General features: G+C 39.2%; 1 protein-coding gene across 2 annotated transcripts in view; it reads right to left on the minus strand.

Moving 5' to 3' along the window:
• Window positions 1-201: 201 nt before the first annotated feature.
• The window catches only part of SRGAP1 (SLIT-ROBO Rho GTPase activating protein 1), a 263,498-nt gene continuing 250,119 nt past the window's right edge, over window positions 202-13,580 (minus strand). Inside the window, exons 19-22 of one of the 2 annotated variants that reach the window (XM_030548849.1) lie at window positions 8,275-8,452; window positions 7,791-7,925; window positions 7,312-7,654; window positions 202-3,459 (exon numbers count right to left, since the gene is read on the minus strand). In XM_030548849.1, the coding sequence (XP_030404709.1) occupies window positions 3,082-3,459; window positions 7,312-7,654; window positions 7,791-7,925; window positions 8,275-8,452 (1,034 nt within the window). In that variant the 3' untranslated portion in view covers window positions 202-3,081. Of the gene's footprint in view, window positions 3,460-7,311; window positions 7,655-7,790; window positions 7,926-8,274; window positions 8,456-13,580 lie in introns of both variants that reach the window. The other variant, XM_030548848.1, reaches the window with a different exon arrangement.

Consider the following 13,580-nt stretch of genomic DNA (forward strand, 5'->3'; position numbering starts at 1 on the left):
ATTTCATCTGGAAAGGCCACTAAGGGGAAGGGGGGCAAAATGGAAATTGGGAAGACTAATGGGGTTGATAAAACTAGTGGGAAATGGTGGGGGGGAACCTCTCAAGCCTCTTGATTTCACATTACGAAGAAGGAAAAGGTCATTTGGGGATATACATAAAACTGTACTGAGGATTGCACACCATTAGACTATACAAATGCAGACAGAACTATCTTCTTTATTATAAAGATACACTATGGGGAACAAACCTGAATGTATACTGAAGCCTGTGATGGTACATGCCAAAATGTACAGTACTATACATAAAAGTGCATTGTCACAACAGATTAACAGTACATTTTTTCTTCAATAACTGTGTATTTTTAATTTTTTTGTTTTTTGAAAATGGAGGGAATGTGGCTGTACAAGAGCAGGGATGAATGCAATGAAAATGCAACAGTATACAAGCAAGAGTGAACACAATGGAAATGCAACAGTACAAGAGCAAGGCTAAAGCTCCTCTAAAATGTTAAAGGCACTTTCACATGTACATACTACAGATGTACATTGACACAATTAGGTAACAGTCAACAAGCAGGAAGCTACCAGTACTGCAATTTATCAAACTGACAGTAAAGGACAATACCAATTTGATTAAGTGTGCAGGAGTTACCCCTTAGTAGGTCTGTAGTTGTCAGTCTTTCCTGTTACATATCCACTTACTATACGTTAAGGATCTATAATAACAATCAAACTACACATTTAACTTGTGTGAATGCTCTAAGTGGATGCATTCACTAAATGCACTGTTTCTACTATTTTCTTTTGCTACACAATTTCTAATAATAAGCATTATGGAGTCCAGTAGTGTTATTTAAACATACAAAATTCCCTATATAATTTAAAGATACAGATATTCATCTCAATTATGCCACACTGTTATTGAAAAAATTACTAAACTAAAAACGTTATGGAAATTAGAGCTGGAATTCCAGTTTGTTCCATTGATCCTAATAAGTTTGGGAACTACTTGAAAATAATTTCTGGTCCTGGACAGGTGAACATACCAATAGACTAAAGCCAACCTTTAATGGGGACTAGCTTCAGTCAGAAACTTGCTCTGGAGTTTAGGACTATAGGCGGCAAGGTACAGTCAAGAGATACAAGATTAAACATAAATTTGACAAGTTGTAACCCTGTTTATACAGTGGTAGCCTTAGTGGACTAAACTGACTGACACCTCAAGAGTCCACTGTGCTAGCTAAGAGTTTATATATGTGGTAGCCCCCAAACAGACATATTTATAGATTCCTTGGATTTTTTTGGACCCGTCCTTGCGCTGCAAATATCACCAACAATATGAATCGCCCTGACAGCACTGCTCTCAAATGCAGTTTATGGGATATTTGTCCTGTCCAGGGCTTGGAGTTCCTTATCAAGTGATTACAATTAGTACACCACAGTGGAAATAAATAAATTCCCAAATGACAACAGGACATGGCTTCTATGACTTTATATAGACTATAATACACTAATCAAATCTTTGTTACAAGACATAACTCTTCCCTCTCCCCAGTTATGTTTCCATATAGTGAGTGGTACAACTTAAAACACTCCATAGGAAGAATGGTAAGATCCTAATGTAACAAATGCTATGAGGAAAGACAACTCTTATTTGAAGCCAGTTTTATTCTTATAGATGACCATCAGCTGATATTGTTTCTTGGCCACGGTATTTTAGGTAACAGCCAACGGGGTATTCTTTATAAATAGTTTGCATGGCTGTGTAAATTAAAAACCTGCTATAAATGATCCTATAGATTGGGCAAGTAATATTGAAAAATAATTACAGAAATGGCTTAATGTGCAAAACAGCTGTCCAACTAATTCACATGTAACAGAAAATTGAATAATGGAGCACTAAGCAAAGCTGATAAAATCTTCACTCACACCCAGATCCAAGAAAGGTATAGACTTTTTTTTTTTAAAATTGATTCTGGCAAATTTTATTTAGGTTTAGTCTAGAGAGTAGCAAATGAGATTTCTGTGGTTCTAACAACCTCCTGTGTAATTGAGAGACGTTATCCAAAATCTCAGGAGCAGAATAGTTTAGTAAGCATCATAGAGAAACCATGCACAGTGTTTGCACTGTGAAGGATAACTAGTGAGGATACAGCAGCTTGAAACTGTGGTTATTGCAGCTCCAATTGTTTGAATAACATACTGTGCAACAAGGTCCAAGGAATGTTTTATTGAATTATTGTTCACTGATACTTTCAATCTTTTATTACACTACAGAAAGATCCCCAGACCTGTATAGCTGCAGTTACTTGGTTCACTGAATTGTAAACTGTAAGTGAATTTAGTGCTTGTGAAAAGTGTCTGACAGTCCTGGGGACTGAAGTTTTAGCTTCAAAAGAAAGGTACAGCACAAGTGGCGTATTAGAAACTTCATACCATCCAGGCAATATACTTTAACTCTGACCTGGAGTGAGGTCAGAAAGAGACTAATTCAGTCTCCATACTTACTCAGCACTTGGCCTTTGATAAGACTACCAAAAATATGCTAAATACTTAGTGCCAACTGTGGAAGTGTTATTTTAATTTATATGGATTGAGATTACATACACACTTCACACAGGCCATTGACTAATCCCTCAGATGCTAACTTTTAGCTTTTACTAACCAGATTGGGATTTGAACCAGTGATGTAGTGGTCAAGGGTTCCATATCCACTTACGAATTCCTTCAAGTTACCTTTGTATAGGATCCCTTATTAAGTAAACTACAGTAAGACTATGAAATATTGTACAAAGTGGGAAGCCATTTCTGATCTGTTCCTTTTATTACAAATGGTGCAGCATCAAGTTTTCAAGTGTTTTAAAATGACACACAATTGTCCAGTTTTTTTTAAAAAATTGAAACTATACAAAATACAAATGCCCATGTTAATGATACTAGTTCAGACATTACATTCAAAAACATTGACAAACAAAACATCTCCAGTTATAAACATGAACTAATAGTGTTATGGAACCCTGACTTCTATCACTAATCTGTTCCTTTTTGTAACACACTCCACCTCCTGGATTGCTTAGCCTTTTACATTGTGCAAGATTTGTCTGTTGGACCTTGGGAAGCAGGAGAAGGTCCTATGGTAGGATTTGTTTTTGGAAGAACAATGGGTTTTGGCCTTAGAGCTGGAGGTTTTGGCTGCACTCCCATTCTGGGGGCCACCATGGGCTTGAAAGTACTCATGGTATCACTGGAAGAACTAGTGCTACGTCGAATTTGAGGCTCAGTGCTCCTTAGCACTACACTATGGAGAGGGCTTAGTGATTCTGTGGAGGTGGCCAGGCTAGGTGAGTTTTTCATTTGTTCCAATGTATCCAGCACCACGTCGGGGGCATGTTTCGCAGAGCTCTGACGTTCCAACTCACGGAGTTCATTCAGAGCAGTGTTCATTGTCTCTTCAATATCCTGGTCAGAGCAGAGAGACAGAGCAGCAAGTTATTAAATACTGAATGCAAAGGGTAGTTGCCGAGGGAGAAGTTTGAGAAATGCATGACTTCAGTTATAAACCATCCATTCATTTCTAACAAATATTATGAAGCAGTGTTAAGCCCATTTACAGCCCAGAGCTGAAAAAGAAGGTTCAAAATCTTCTCTCTCACATGAGAAGTTGGTCCAGTAAAAGATATTACCTCAACCACCTTGTCTCTCTATTATCCTGGGACCAACATGGCTACACCAACACTGCATGTATTTACATCAACCTCGTTTAAAAGTGGCCTTCCTGAACAAGATGTCAGCTTGGGTTGAACATAAATTAACTTAATGGTAGAGGGTCAAAATTCAGTTAGGCCATTAAAAACATACTCTGCTGCTTGCTGTTAAATTACTATTAAGAGAACAAATATTTGATTGATTTGCAACAATATTTAGATAAATGTAAAGCCTAAGAGCTTATGTGCTATACTCCTCATCTTACCCTGAAATATTCAGGAACAATACTCTCGCACAGGGATTTTTTTTAATGAAAGTAAAACTGAAGTTGGAAAACTGACTTGGACATCCACTCTGGCTTTGAAAATCCTGGCCTATATAACTCTCTCTTTTAAAATAAAGATGTAATTCAAGACAAATGGTAAAATAGCTGTGCTTTTGATAACTTTCAGTTAGGTGGAGAGAGAAGTTGGTGGTTAATATTAAAAATTAGGGACATCTTGAAAGACAATGGCCACCTTTCCAGCTTTTAAAACATGTTTGTGGCAGTGAGCTCTGCTTGCTTATATCACAATTTCAGGGCAACTGCACCGGTATTGCCCTTCAAGGGTACCCATTTTATGCTTCTGGTTCCCAGCCATCACCTCGTTTGGGTGGGGGGGGACCTGTATATTATTTCCTCCTGACTGGTGGATCTTTAAGGTTGCACAGTTCCCTGCCAATGCTGTGATATCCCCAGTAAGCCAGACTGTCTCAAAAGGCCAGCACCTGCACTTTGCTTTCTCTCTAAGGGCTGTGACCAGTGTAATTGCCAGCAGTTATAAGCTATCACACAGCTCTTTCTAAGCAAGCATATTTATTCTTAAGGTAAAAAGCATTACAAAGAAAACATAAAAGTTCACATCAGCAGACAAAAAGCTTAGCAGAGGGCCCTAGTAGGATTGGGGCCCCATCTTGGACAGAAGGTCCTGTCAATTGCTGGATCAGACCCTGTGTCAGTTTAAACTCAGGCTATTTATCCAAAAGTCCTCTCTTTGTCGTTAGTCTCTGGAGAATCTAGTTTGAAGTATATATGTGAGCCTCCCAAGGAGCTGACACTTCTCTGCGGGGCTTATAACCTGGCTGATTTGCCTTAATCATCATCCACTGATTTTAGTTCCTGGAGGAGCTGCAGTAGCCCTCTCTGATGGTGTAGAAAACAGTCAAACCATTAATTTAAAACAATGGACCCTTAAGATACTGCATGGAGCTGCAATATCTGTCACATCTCCCCCCAGAGAGGTTACGTACAATCCCTGCCCACAATAACACTAATCATTTCTTTTGACGCTATTGCAGAAAACTGCCATATATGTAAGCCCCTTCGTTTTCGGTTTAAACTGATTTTTACTACAAAATTCCCAGGCTTTACAAAAAAGTGTTCATTTTTTTTCTGATTTTCACCCTACTTTTGTATCATTCAAATTTATAAAAAATAACTTGTTTTACTAGGCAAATACAATACATTGCATGAGATGTGTGTCTCAATACATTAGTCTCTGTGTATATGCAAAGTTGCCTGTTGAAGAAAGACTATATATTAGTCTAGAAGATGCACATAGTAGACAGACACACATGCAAACTCTGAAGTGCGTGCGCATCTGAACCTACTGATGAATTTCACGCCCACCACATACACATCTCAAGCTGTTAGCAAATAATGGTTAAAGATCTGACACTAAAATGGGAAGAAAATGAAAATCTGTATCAGAATATGTTTCAGTACACAAGGAAGTATTCAAAAGTTTTAAAAATACAAAAAGGGTGAAGTTGAGTGTACGCACGGCAAATTGTGAGGCCCAATTATTAAATGTAAATAGTTCTAAGTCTACAACAGTAAACTGTTTATTCAAATGAAAAATTTTATTTGAGGATTAGAGCTATATTGTTTTCTTAAATTCAGAGGTGGCATTGTGTTTTGAGTTCTGCAGCAAACCATATTGAATAACGGAATTCAAAGCATTAATCTACTGAATACTTTTTTCCTCTTTCTGTCCACCAAAACAAACACTTATATTTACTTAGAAAAAAAAATAGTTTTTGCACTGGTTTTCACCGTTTTTTGTTGTGGTAATAAACATCGATAAATTTCCAGGAAAAATTAAAATAAAAACGGAAAACAAAGGGCCCTACATATCTGTTATGACCTGTTCATTCAATAGATTTTTTTTAACATACAAATGATGATGTGCCCCCCAATGTCCTCATATTTGTAGTTTAAATTTTAAGGAACACAAAGAAGAATATCAGACATGGTTAGAAGTTGTCATGCAAGATACTGTTTAGTGAGATCATTATGAGCATATTTCCATATGTTTGATTTGCACATTTAGATTTATTCTTAAAATACATCTGTTAAAAGGACATGCCAAGATTGGTTTTGTGGTAATTTTTCAGTGTTGGTGAGGCACAAGTGAGTTAAATAAAAAAAACTGTCAAGTGTTTCATGCTTGTTCATAGCAGCATTTACATGATTTAGTCAAAGTTCAAGTTCTGTCTCTGTCAAATAATAATTGGTCTAGGTGTGTACAGATTTAATTAAAGCCAAATAGGGTTGTGCATAGCTCCCAGGCAGTAAAGTAGTAACAGAGCTTAACCTAGTATTTAAAAGGTTAGAAATTGTTGAAATAAGAGCAATGAAAATTGATGTCTGAGTCATTCACAACAACTGAGACACTCGATTCCCACTTCATAAGCAGCAGAGACTTTGGAAGCAAAAGTTACATGACATTTTGAAATGTCAGTGCAGGATTATTTTAAATGCTCTTGTAATCAGATGGTAATTTGAGGGTGTTGAGTGTTTACATAATGACCATATTTTAAACTAAATGAGCTTTGAGTAGGACAGAAGTATTTATTAGCCCTAGATATGGCTATTACTGAGTTAGCACCAAGAAGCAAGTTATTAATTCTGTGCTGCTGAAGTGTGCTATCTGTCTCAGCTATTCTATCCCTCTCACCTCTGTGCTGCTGAGAAAAGACTAGCCACCTCTCCTACATATACACGGATGGCACAGTCTATTTATTCAGATTTATTTGTACTTTTACTTAGCATGTTCCATAGGCACAACTACAAGAGTTAAAAATCTCAACATTTATACAAAAACTATGTTAAAAAAACAGACTCTGAAATGCAAATTCCTATGTTTTCAAGTGACTGAGGACATTAGTAGCCAACTGGAGCACAGATTTGCATACTGCAAGATTCAGAAATCATACAGTAATTATGACAGCTAAACCCACTTCCATCAGAGCACACAGGTTTACATAACTGAGAAACAGTAACTGTACGTTATCCCTATGTTCTGAGTGGCACAGAGTTTCATTTCAGTACAACTGAAAATTTTCACTGTAATGCTGTTGCAACTTTTATTCCTATTGGCCCTCCTTTCTCCCATGAGTCTTTAACACATCTCTGTCCTAGGGTCTCATGGCAAAAAGTTAAGTGTGATACTTTTCTGATCCAGCTTTTCAATAAAAAAATAAACTCTCTGTGTTGTGAAAGTCAAAAGTTCATTTACATCTATTTGACCATGCTCCTCACCAAGGCAAAGAAAAGAGACCAACCTGAGCTATTGACTCTGGGTCCAGTGGTTTATGGTCATTGAAACCTGGGTATTGACCAGATGATGTAGATCTTCTAATTGGAGGACTATCAGTCTTCTTTAGTGAATCATGCCTACTAATGTTGGTGAGGCTTCCATGCCCAGGTCTACGTCGTCTTTCGGGGCTGTCTGCGTTGAGGTTGCGATTGTGAAGAAGGGCTCGAGGACTGCAATGACTTGCCATGTTGGGGGAACCTAGCTCCACTGCTGAGTTGCTGAGTGTGTGTGGTGGATGTACTGGGCAATGGCCATCACTGGTCCTGCCTGGGCGTCTTAAAGGAGGTGGTTCTGATCTCTTTCTTTGCCTACACAAATGTAGAAATCATAGGATAAGTTAGCATTTTTAACAAGGTGTGTGTGAAGAAATCCTGCCACTGCATAAGCCCAGAAGCAATCTAATGGCTGCAAAGCAATGCAGAAATGTTACTATGTTAACTTTACCTTCCTAAATATATGTCAGGATGACAATCAGTTGGGGAGTTCATATCCTTGGATGAGGACTTGTCCTCAGTTATTGGTCCACTGCTGGCTTCACTGTCTGCTTTTTGGCTCAGTGTATCTGAGAAGGTATCATCCCTGAAAGGAAGATATAGATTGAGAAGTCACTTTCCAGGAAGTGAGGTACGTAGGACAGCAGGCATCATGGCTCTTCTGTTTTTGTCCTCTTATAGAATTAAAACTAGACATATAATTGCATCTCTAGCTGCTGTACTCTCATTGATGACCTATTTATTTATTGACTTCACTCATGTCACCTCTTGCCCAGTTTGGAGGCAAAATCTCCCAGGTGTTTATGAGCCTTCAAAGCCCTTTACAGCCTTCAAAGCACTCTCATATTTGGGAGATACCCCACTAGCTAGTTCAACAAGCTTCTTCTCAACAAGGAGCAATCACTCAAGTATATAATATAACTAGACATGCTTACATATCCTGCACCACTATATATTGGTGAGGTACTAGGCCATCAATTCCATTATGCCTTCCTTCCCACCAGTCTTCAGATGCTCGATGATATAAAAGCAGGGAGGCTCCTTTTTTGAAGGAGAGTTCTCGTGCAGATCTTCCAGTGTAGTCAAACTTGGCTATAGCTTCTATAGGCTCACCTTCTAGGGGAAAAAAGTAAGATCTCAGACTCCAGAATAGACTTATCTGTTTATTTCAGTTTTGTAAAATGTAATCCCTCAGCATTCATATCCAAACAAAGCTTACACAAGTCAGATATTGAACCAAGACATTCTTCAGGCAGTGGCCGTGTCTGTGTGCCCCAAGTATAAAGCAACTGGGCTGCTTTTAAGACCTCTAGACAGAGAATATGAGAGAGAGCACACAATACATTCAATGCTCAACATTTGAAAGTGGGCGGAGCTCTTGTCTCCTAATATAAAAAGCTATATGGTGGGTGGGGAATAGCTACAGGCAATAAAAAAACAAAACCAAACCTGAGGGAACCTGATAAATCAGGTGAACAAGCCAAAGAGATGTGCTATAACAATCGGCAGTGAAAAAGGAATCAATAGATAGGAATTTCCTCAGCAAGACTAGGCATGAGTAGAGACCTGTGTGGATACAAAATTTGTATTCCCATCCGATCCGCAGACATGGTCCATGGATATCCGCAGATTTGCAGGGCTCTAGGCATGAGCTGTCTGAGTCAATTTAATAGCTTTAGAACTCTGCTAGAATTTCCGTCACTTCTGTGCTAAGAGTACAGATCCAGCGTATACCTCATATTTAACAAACTACAGGGACCTGTTCTTGGGCCTTCTCTGGTTTCTTTTGAAGCTCCAGTTTGTGCAAGTCACCAAACACTTGACAGATCCAACTCCTTTAGGAGTATATCTGAGTATGAGGAATCATTGTATGGCATAGAGCTGCTAGGACAGTTCTGTTACACCCCAATGGATGGGGCCATAGATAGGAGAAAGAGGACAAAGTGTAGGTGTCCCTCTGTTCCCAATGATCACTGGCTGCTGGGACGGATTCTGTGAGCAGCCAAGCATAGGTTACAGCAGTTTTGACTGGTCCCTGCAGAAAGAGTGAGTGAGCGTGTGCGGTAAAGCTTTTCCCTCCACAAGAACAGATTTAAAAACCTTACCTTCATAGAGATCATTTTAAGGATGAAAATGAGAATTAAAACCTCCCTCCCATCAAAACTTCCTGATATATCAAAGTTCATAGTGACAATGGCCCCTATCCTATAAGTAGATATGGTTCTACTAACACCTGTGCGGAGTCCACTGACATCAGTGGGCCTCTGTGCAGCCTCAAGGGTCCCTTGTTAGCATATCTATTTGCAGAATTGGGGCCAATGAGTATAATATCTTAACTGATGTCTTTGAAGCTGCTACTTTTTCAGTTGGACCTTGATGGAACAGCTACGATTTTACTGTATGATGTTGGCAATGTCTAGTTTGTTCTAAAAAGTTATGAAAAACTAATGCCTGTGAAATCACATTTGTCAGGTTAAATTTATCTCAGTATCAAAATACCAACCAAAGCATTAAGAACTAATGTCTGCAAAATGTCAGTTTTTGAATTATACATTTTGTTTGCTTTGAGGAGCTCAAAAATAAAGCCATCCAAAATGAAAATTACCTTATACAATTAAATCAAAATTTAGAAAGATATTAACAGCTAGGCTGATGACTGCCGTATCACGTCTTAGCTTGGTGCAAATTTAAATTGCTTCATTGTAATACTCTGAAAAACTTGGTTTATAATAAAGACTCCTGCCCCTTTATTATTCATTAATGTTATGTGCTGGAATGTCTTTTTAAAATTAACTTCCATCTTGCAATGTGGAAATATAATCCTTGTGCCCTATTAAGATTACAGTTTTCAGCTATTTCCAAATAACTTGCCCAACCTGTAGAGGACTGTCATGTAGTTGGCTATCTTTAGTCCATCAGGTTAAAAACTTGCAATAGTTCCGATGACAACTTGTTTAGAGTAGTCAAGACCAGCAAACATTGAAGAATTTCAGAGAGGCCTACACACAACTAGGTGAGACGATGGCAGTGAAATTCAGTGTTACAAATGCAAAGTAATGCACAGTGGCAGGAATCACTTCAATTACTTATACTCATTGCTAGTTTCTAAATTAACTGTATTTATTCAGGAAAAAGACTGGCTAGCTTAATGAAAACTTCTGCTTTTTTGACCACCAATGCACACTGAGCAAACCAAATGGTAAGACGTATATAGAATGGGCTAGAAAATATTAGTGAACATTGCAATGGCACTATATAAAATCAGCAGCATGCTCTCACCTGGAATATTGTGTTCAGTTCTAGACACCCAATCTAAAAAATTATATAAACAGAAAGCAAAGAGGACCAGAGATGTGACAAAATGATTATAGGTATGGAAAGGCTTTCATCACTTGAAGAGAGACTGAAAAGATTGGGACTATATAGTTTAAAGATGAGACAAATAAGAAGAGACATGATAAAGGTATACAAATTAATGATTAGTTATGAGAAAGAAAATCAAACACTCCTGTTTATCTCCATCATAATGCAAGGGGATAGTCAATGAAACTGAAAGGCAACAATTTAACATCAGAAAGGAAATATTTTTATACATATCACAAAGTTAGCCTTTGGAGCTCACTGTAAAAAGATATTCCTCAAATCATAAAATGTAGGGTTGGACCTCAAGATTATCTAGTTCATTTCCCACCGCCCCCCGGCCAAATAGTGAGGCAAGATTAGCTCATAAGTAGAGCTAGACCAGATGCTTGTATGAATAATAAGAACATGCTGTTACATTATATAAGATTAAATAAAAGTGAGGGTGTATAAACTCCCATACTTGAGGGCACAAACCAATCTCTAATTGATGGAGGTTAGGAATAAACTTCACCATAGGCAGGTTATTTCATAATTGCGTATTCAGGGTTTCCTTTCACCTTCGTCTGAAACATAGGCACCAACTTTCTCTGGCTCCTATAGGTGCTTGCACCCCCCTGCCTTTGGCCCCGCTCCCATTCATAGACTTAAGGTCAAAAGGGACCATTATGGTCATCTAGTCTGACCTCCTGCACAATGCAGGCCACAGAATCTCACCCACCCACTCCTGTAACAAACCCATAACCTATGTCTGAGTTACTGAAGTCCTCAAATTGTGGTTTAAAGACCTCAAGGTGCAGAGAATCCTCCAGCAAGTGACCCGTGCCCCACGCTGCAAAGGAAGGTGAAAAACCTCCAAGGCCTGTGCCAATCTTCCCTGGAGGAAAATTTCTTCCCGACCCCAAATATGGTGATCAGTTGAACCCTGAGCATGTGGACAAGACTCACCAGCCAGCACCCAGAAAAGAATTCTCTGTAGTAACTCAGATCCCACCTCCTCTAACATCCCATCACAGTCCATTGGGCATATTTACCTACTAATAATCAAAGATCCATTAATTGCCAAAATTAGACTATCTCATCATACCATCCCCTCCATAAACTTATCAAGCTTAGTCCTGAAGCCAGATATGTCTTTTTCCCCCAGTACTCCCCTTGGAAGGCTATTCCAGAATTTCACTCCTCTAGTGGTTAGAAACCTTTATCTAATTTCAAGTTTAAACTTCCTAGTGTCCAGTTTATATCCATTTGTTCTTGTGTCCACATTAGTACTAAGTTTAAACAATTCCTCTCCCTCCCTGATATTTATCCCTCTGATATATTTACAAAGAGCAATTATATCTCCCCTCAACCTTTTTTTGGTTAGGCTAAACAAGCCAAGCTCTTTGAGTCTCCTTTCATAAGACAGGTTTTACATTCCTTGGATCATCCTACTAGCTCTTCTCTGTACCTGTTCCAGTTTGAATTCATCCTTCTTAAACATGGGAGACCAGAACTGCACATAGTATTCCAGATGAGGTCTCATCAGTGCCTTGTATAATGGTACTAACACCTCATCTTTATTGGAAATACCTCGCCTGATGCATTCTAAAACCGCATTAGCTTTTTTAATGGCCATATCACATTGGCGGCTCATAGTCATCCTGTGATCAACCAATACTCCAAGGTCCTTCTCCTCCTCTGTTACTTCCAATTGATGTGTCCCCAATTTATAACTAAAATGCATGACCTTGCATTTTTCACTATTAAATTTCATCCTATTACTATTACTCCAGTTTACAAGGTCATCCAGATCTTCCTGTAGGATATCCCGGTCCTTCTCTGTGTTAGCAATACCTCCCAGCTTTGTGTCATCCGCAAACTTTATTAGCACATTTCCGCTTTTTGTGCCAAGATCAGTAATAAAAAGATTAAATAAGATTGGTCCCAAAACCAGTTCCTGAGGAACTCCACTAGTAACCTCCTTCCAGCCTGACAGTTCACCTCTCAGTATGACCAGTTGTAGTCTCCCCTTTAACCAGTTCCTTATCCACCTTTCAATTTTCATATTGATCCTCATCTTTTCCAATTTAACTAACAATTCCCCATGTGAAACCGTATGAAATGCCTTACTGAAATCGAGGTAAATTAGATCCACTGCATTTCCTTTGTCTAAAAAATCTGTTTCCTTCTCAAAGAAGGAGATCAGGTTGGTTTGGCACGATCTACCTTTTGTAAAACCATTCCAACTCCTTTCCCAAAGCCCCCACTCCAACTCCACCGCCCTCCCTGCCCCTATTGGATCCCTTCCACAAATCCCCGCCCCTTCCCCCAGCACGTCACGTTCACCCTCCCTCCCTGCCCCATGAAACAGCCGTTTTGCGGTGCAAGCACTGGGAGGGAGAGGAAGAAACAGGACGTGGTGGCGCGCTCGTGGAGGAGGCGGAGGAGAGCTGGAGCAGGGGGGGCGGGGCCACGGGGAGCTGCCAGTGGATGCTCAGCACCCACTAATTTTTCTCCATGGATGCTCCAGCCCCAGAGCATCCATGGAGCTGGTGCCTATGCTCTGAAGCATCTGGTACTGAGCACTCTGAGGCAGGATATTGGACCACTGTGTTGATCAGATATAGCAATTCCTTTTTGGGTGAGCCATACTACAATTAAGAGTTCAATTGACTGATAGCTTTCTTTGATAGGATAACGGGTCTTGTGGATAAGGGAGAAGCGGTGGATGTGGTATACCTAGACTTGAGTAAGGCATTTGATACGGTCTCGCATGATATCCTTATTGATAAACTAGACAAATACAATTTAGATGGGGCTACTATAAGGTGGGTGCATAACTGGCTGGATAACCGTACTCAGAGAGTAGTTGTTAATGGCTCCCAATCCTGCTGGAAAG

Source organism: Gopherus evgoodei, chromosome 1, assembly GCF_007399415.2.
Source record: "Gopherus evgoodei ecotype Sinaloan lineage chromosome 1, rGopEvg1_v1.p, whole genome shotgun sequence".
NCBI lineage: Eukaryota > Metazoa > Chordata > Testudines > Testudinidae > Gopherus > Gopherus evgoodei.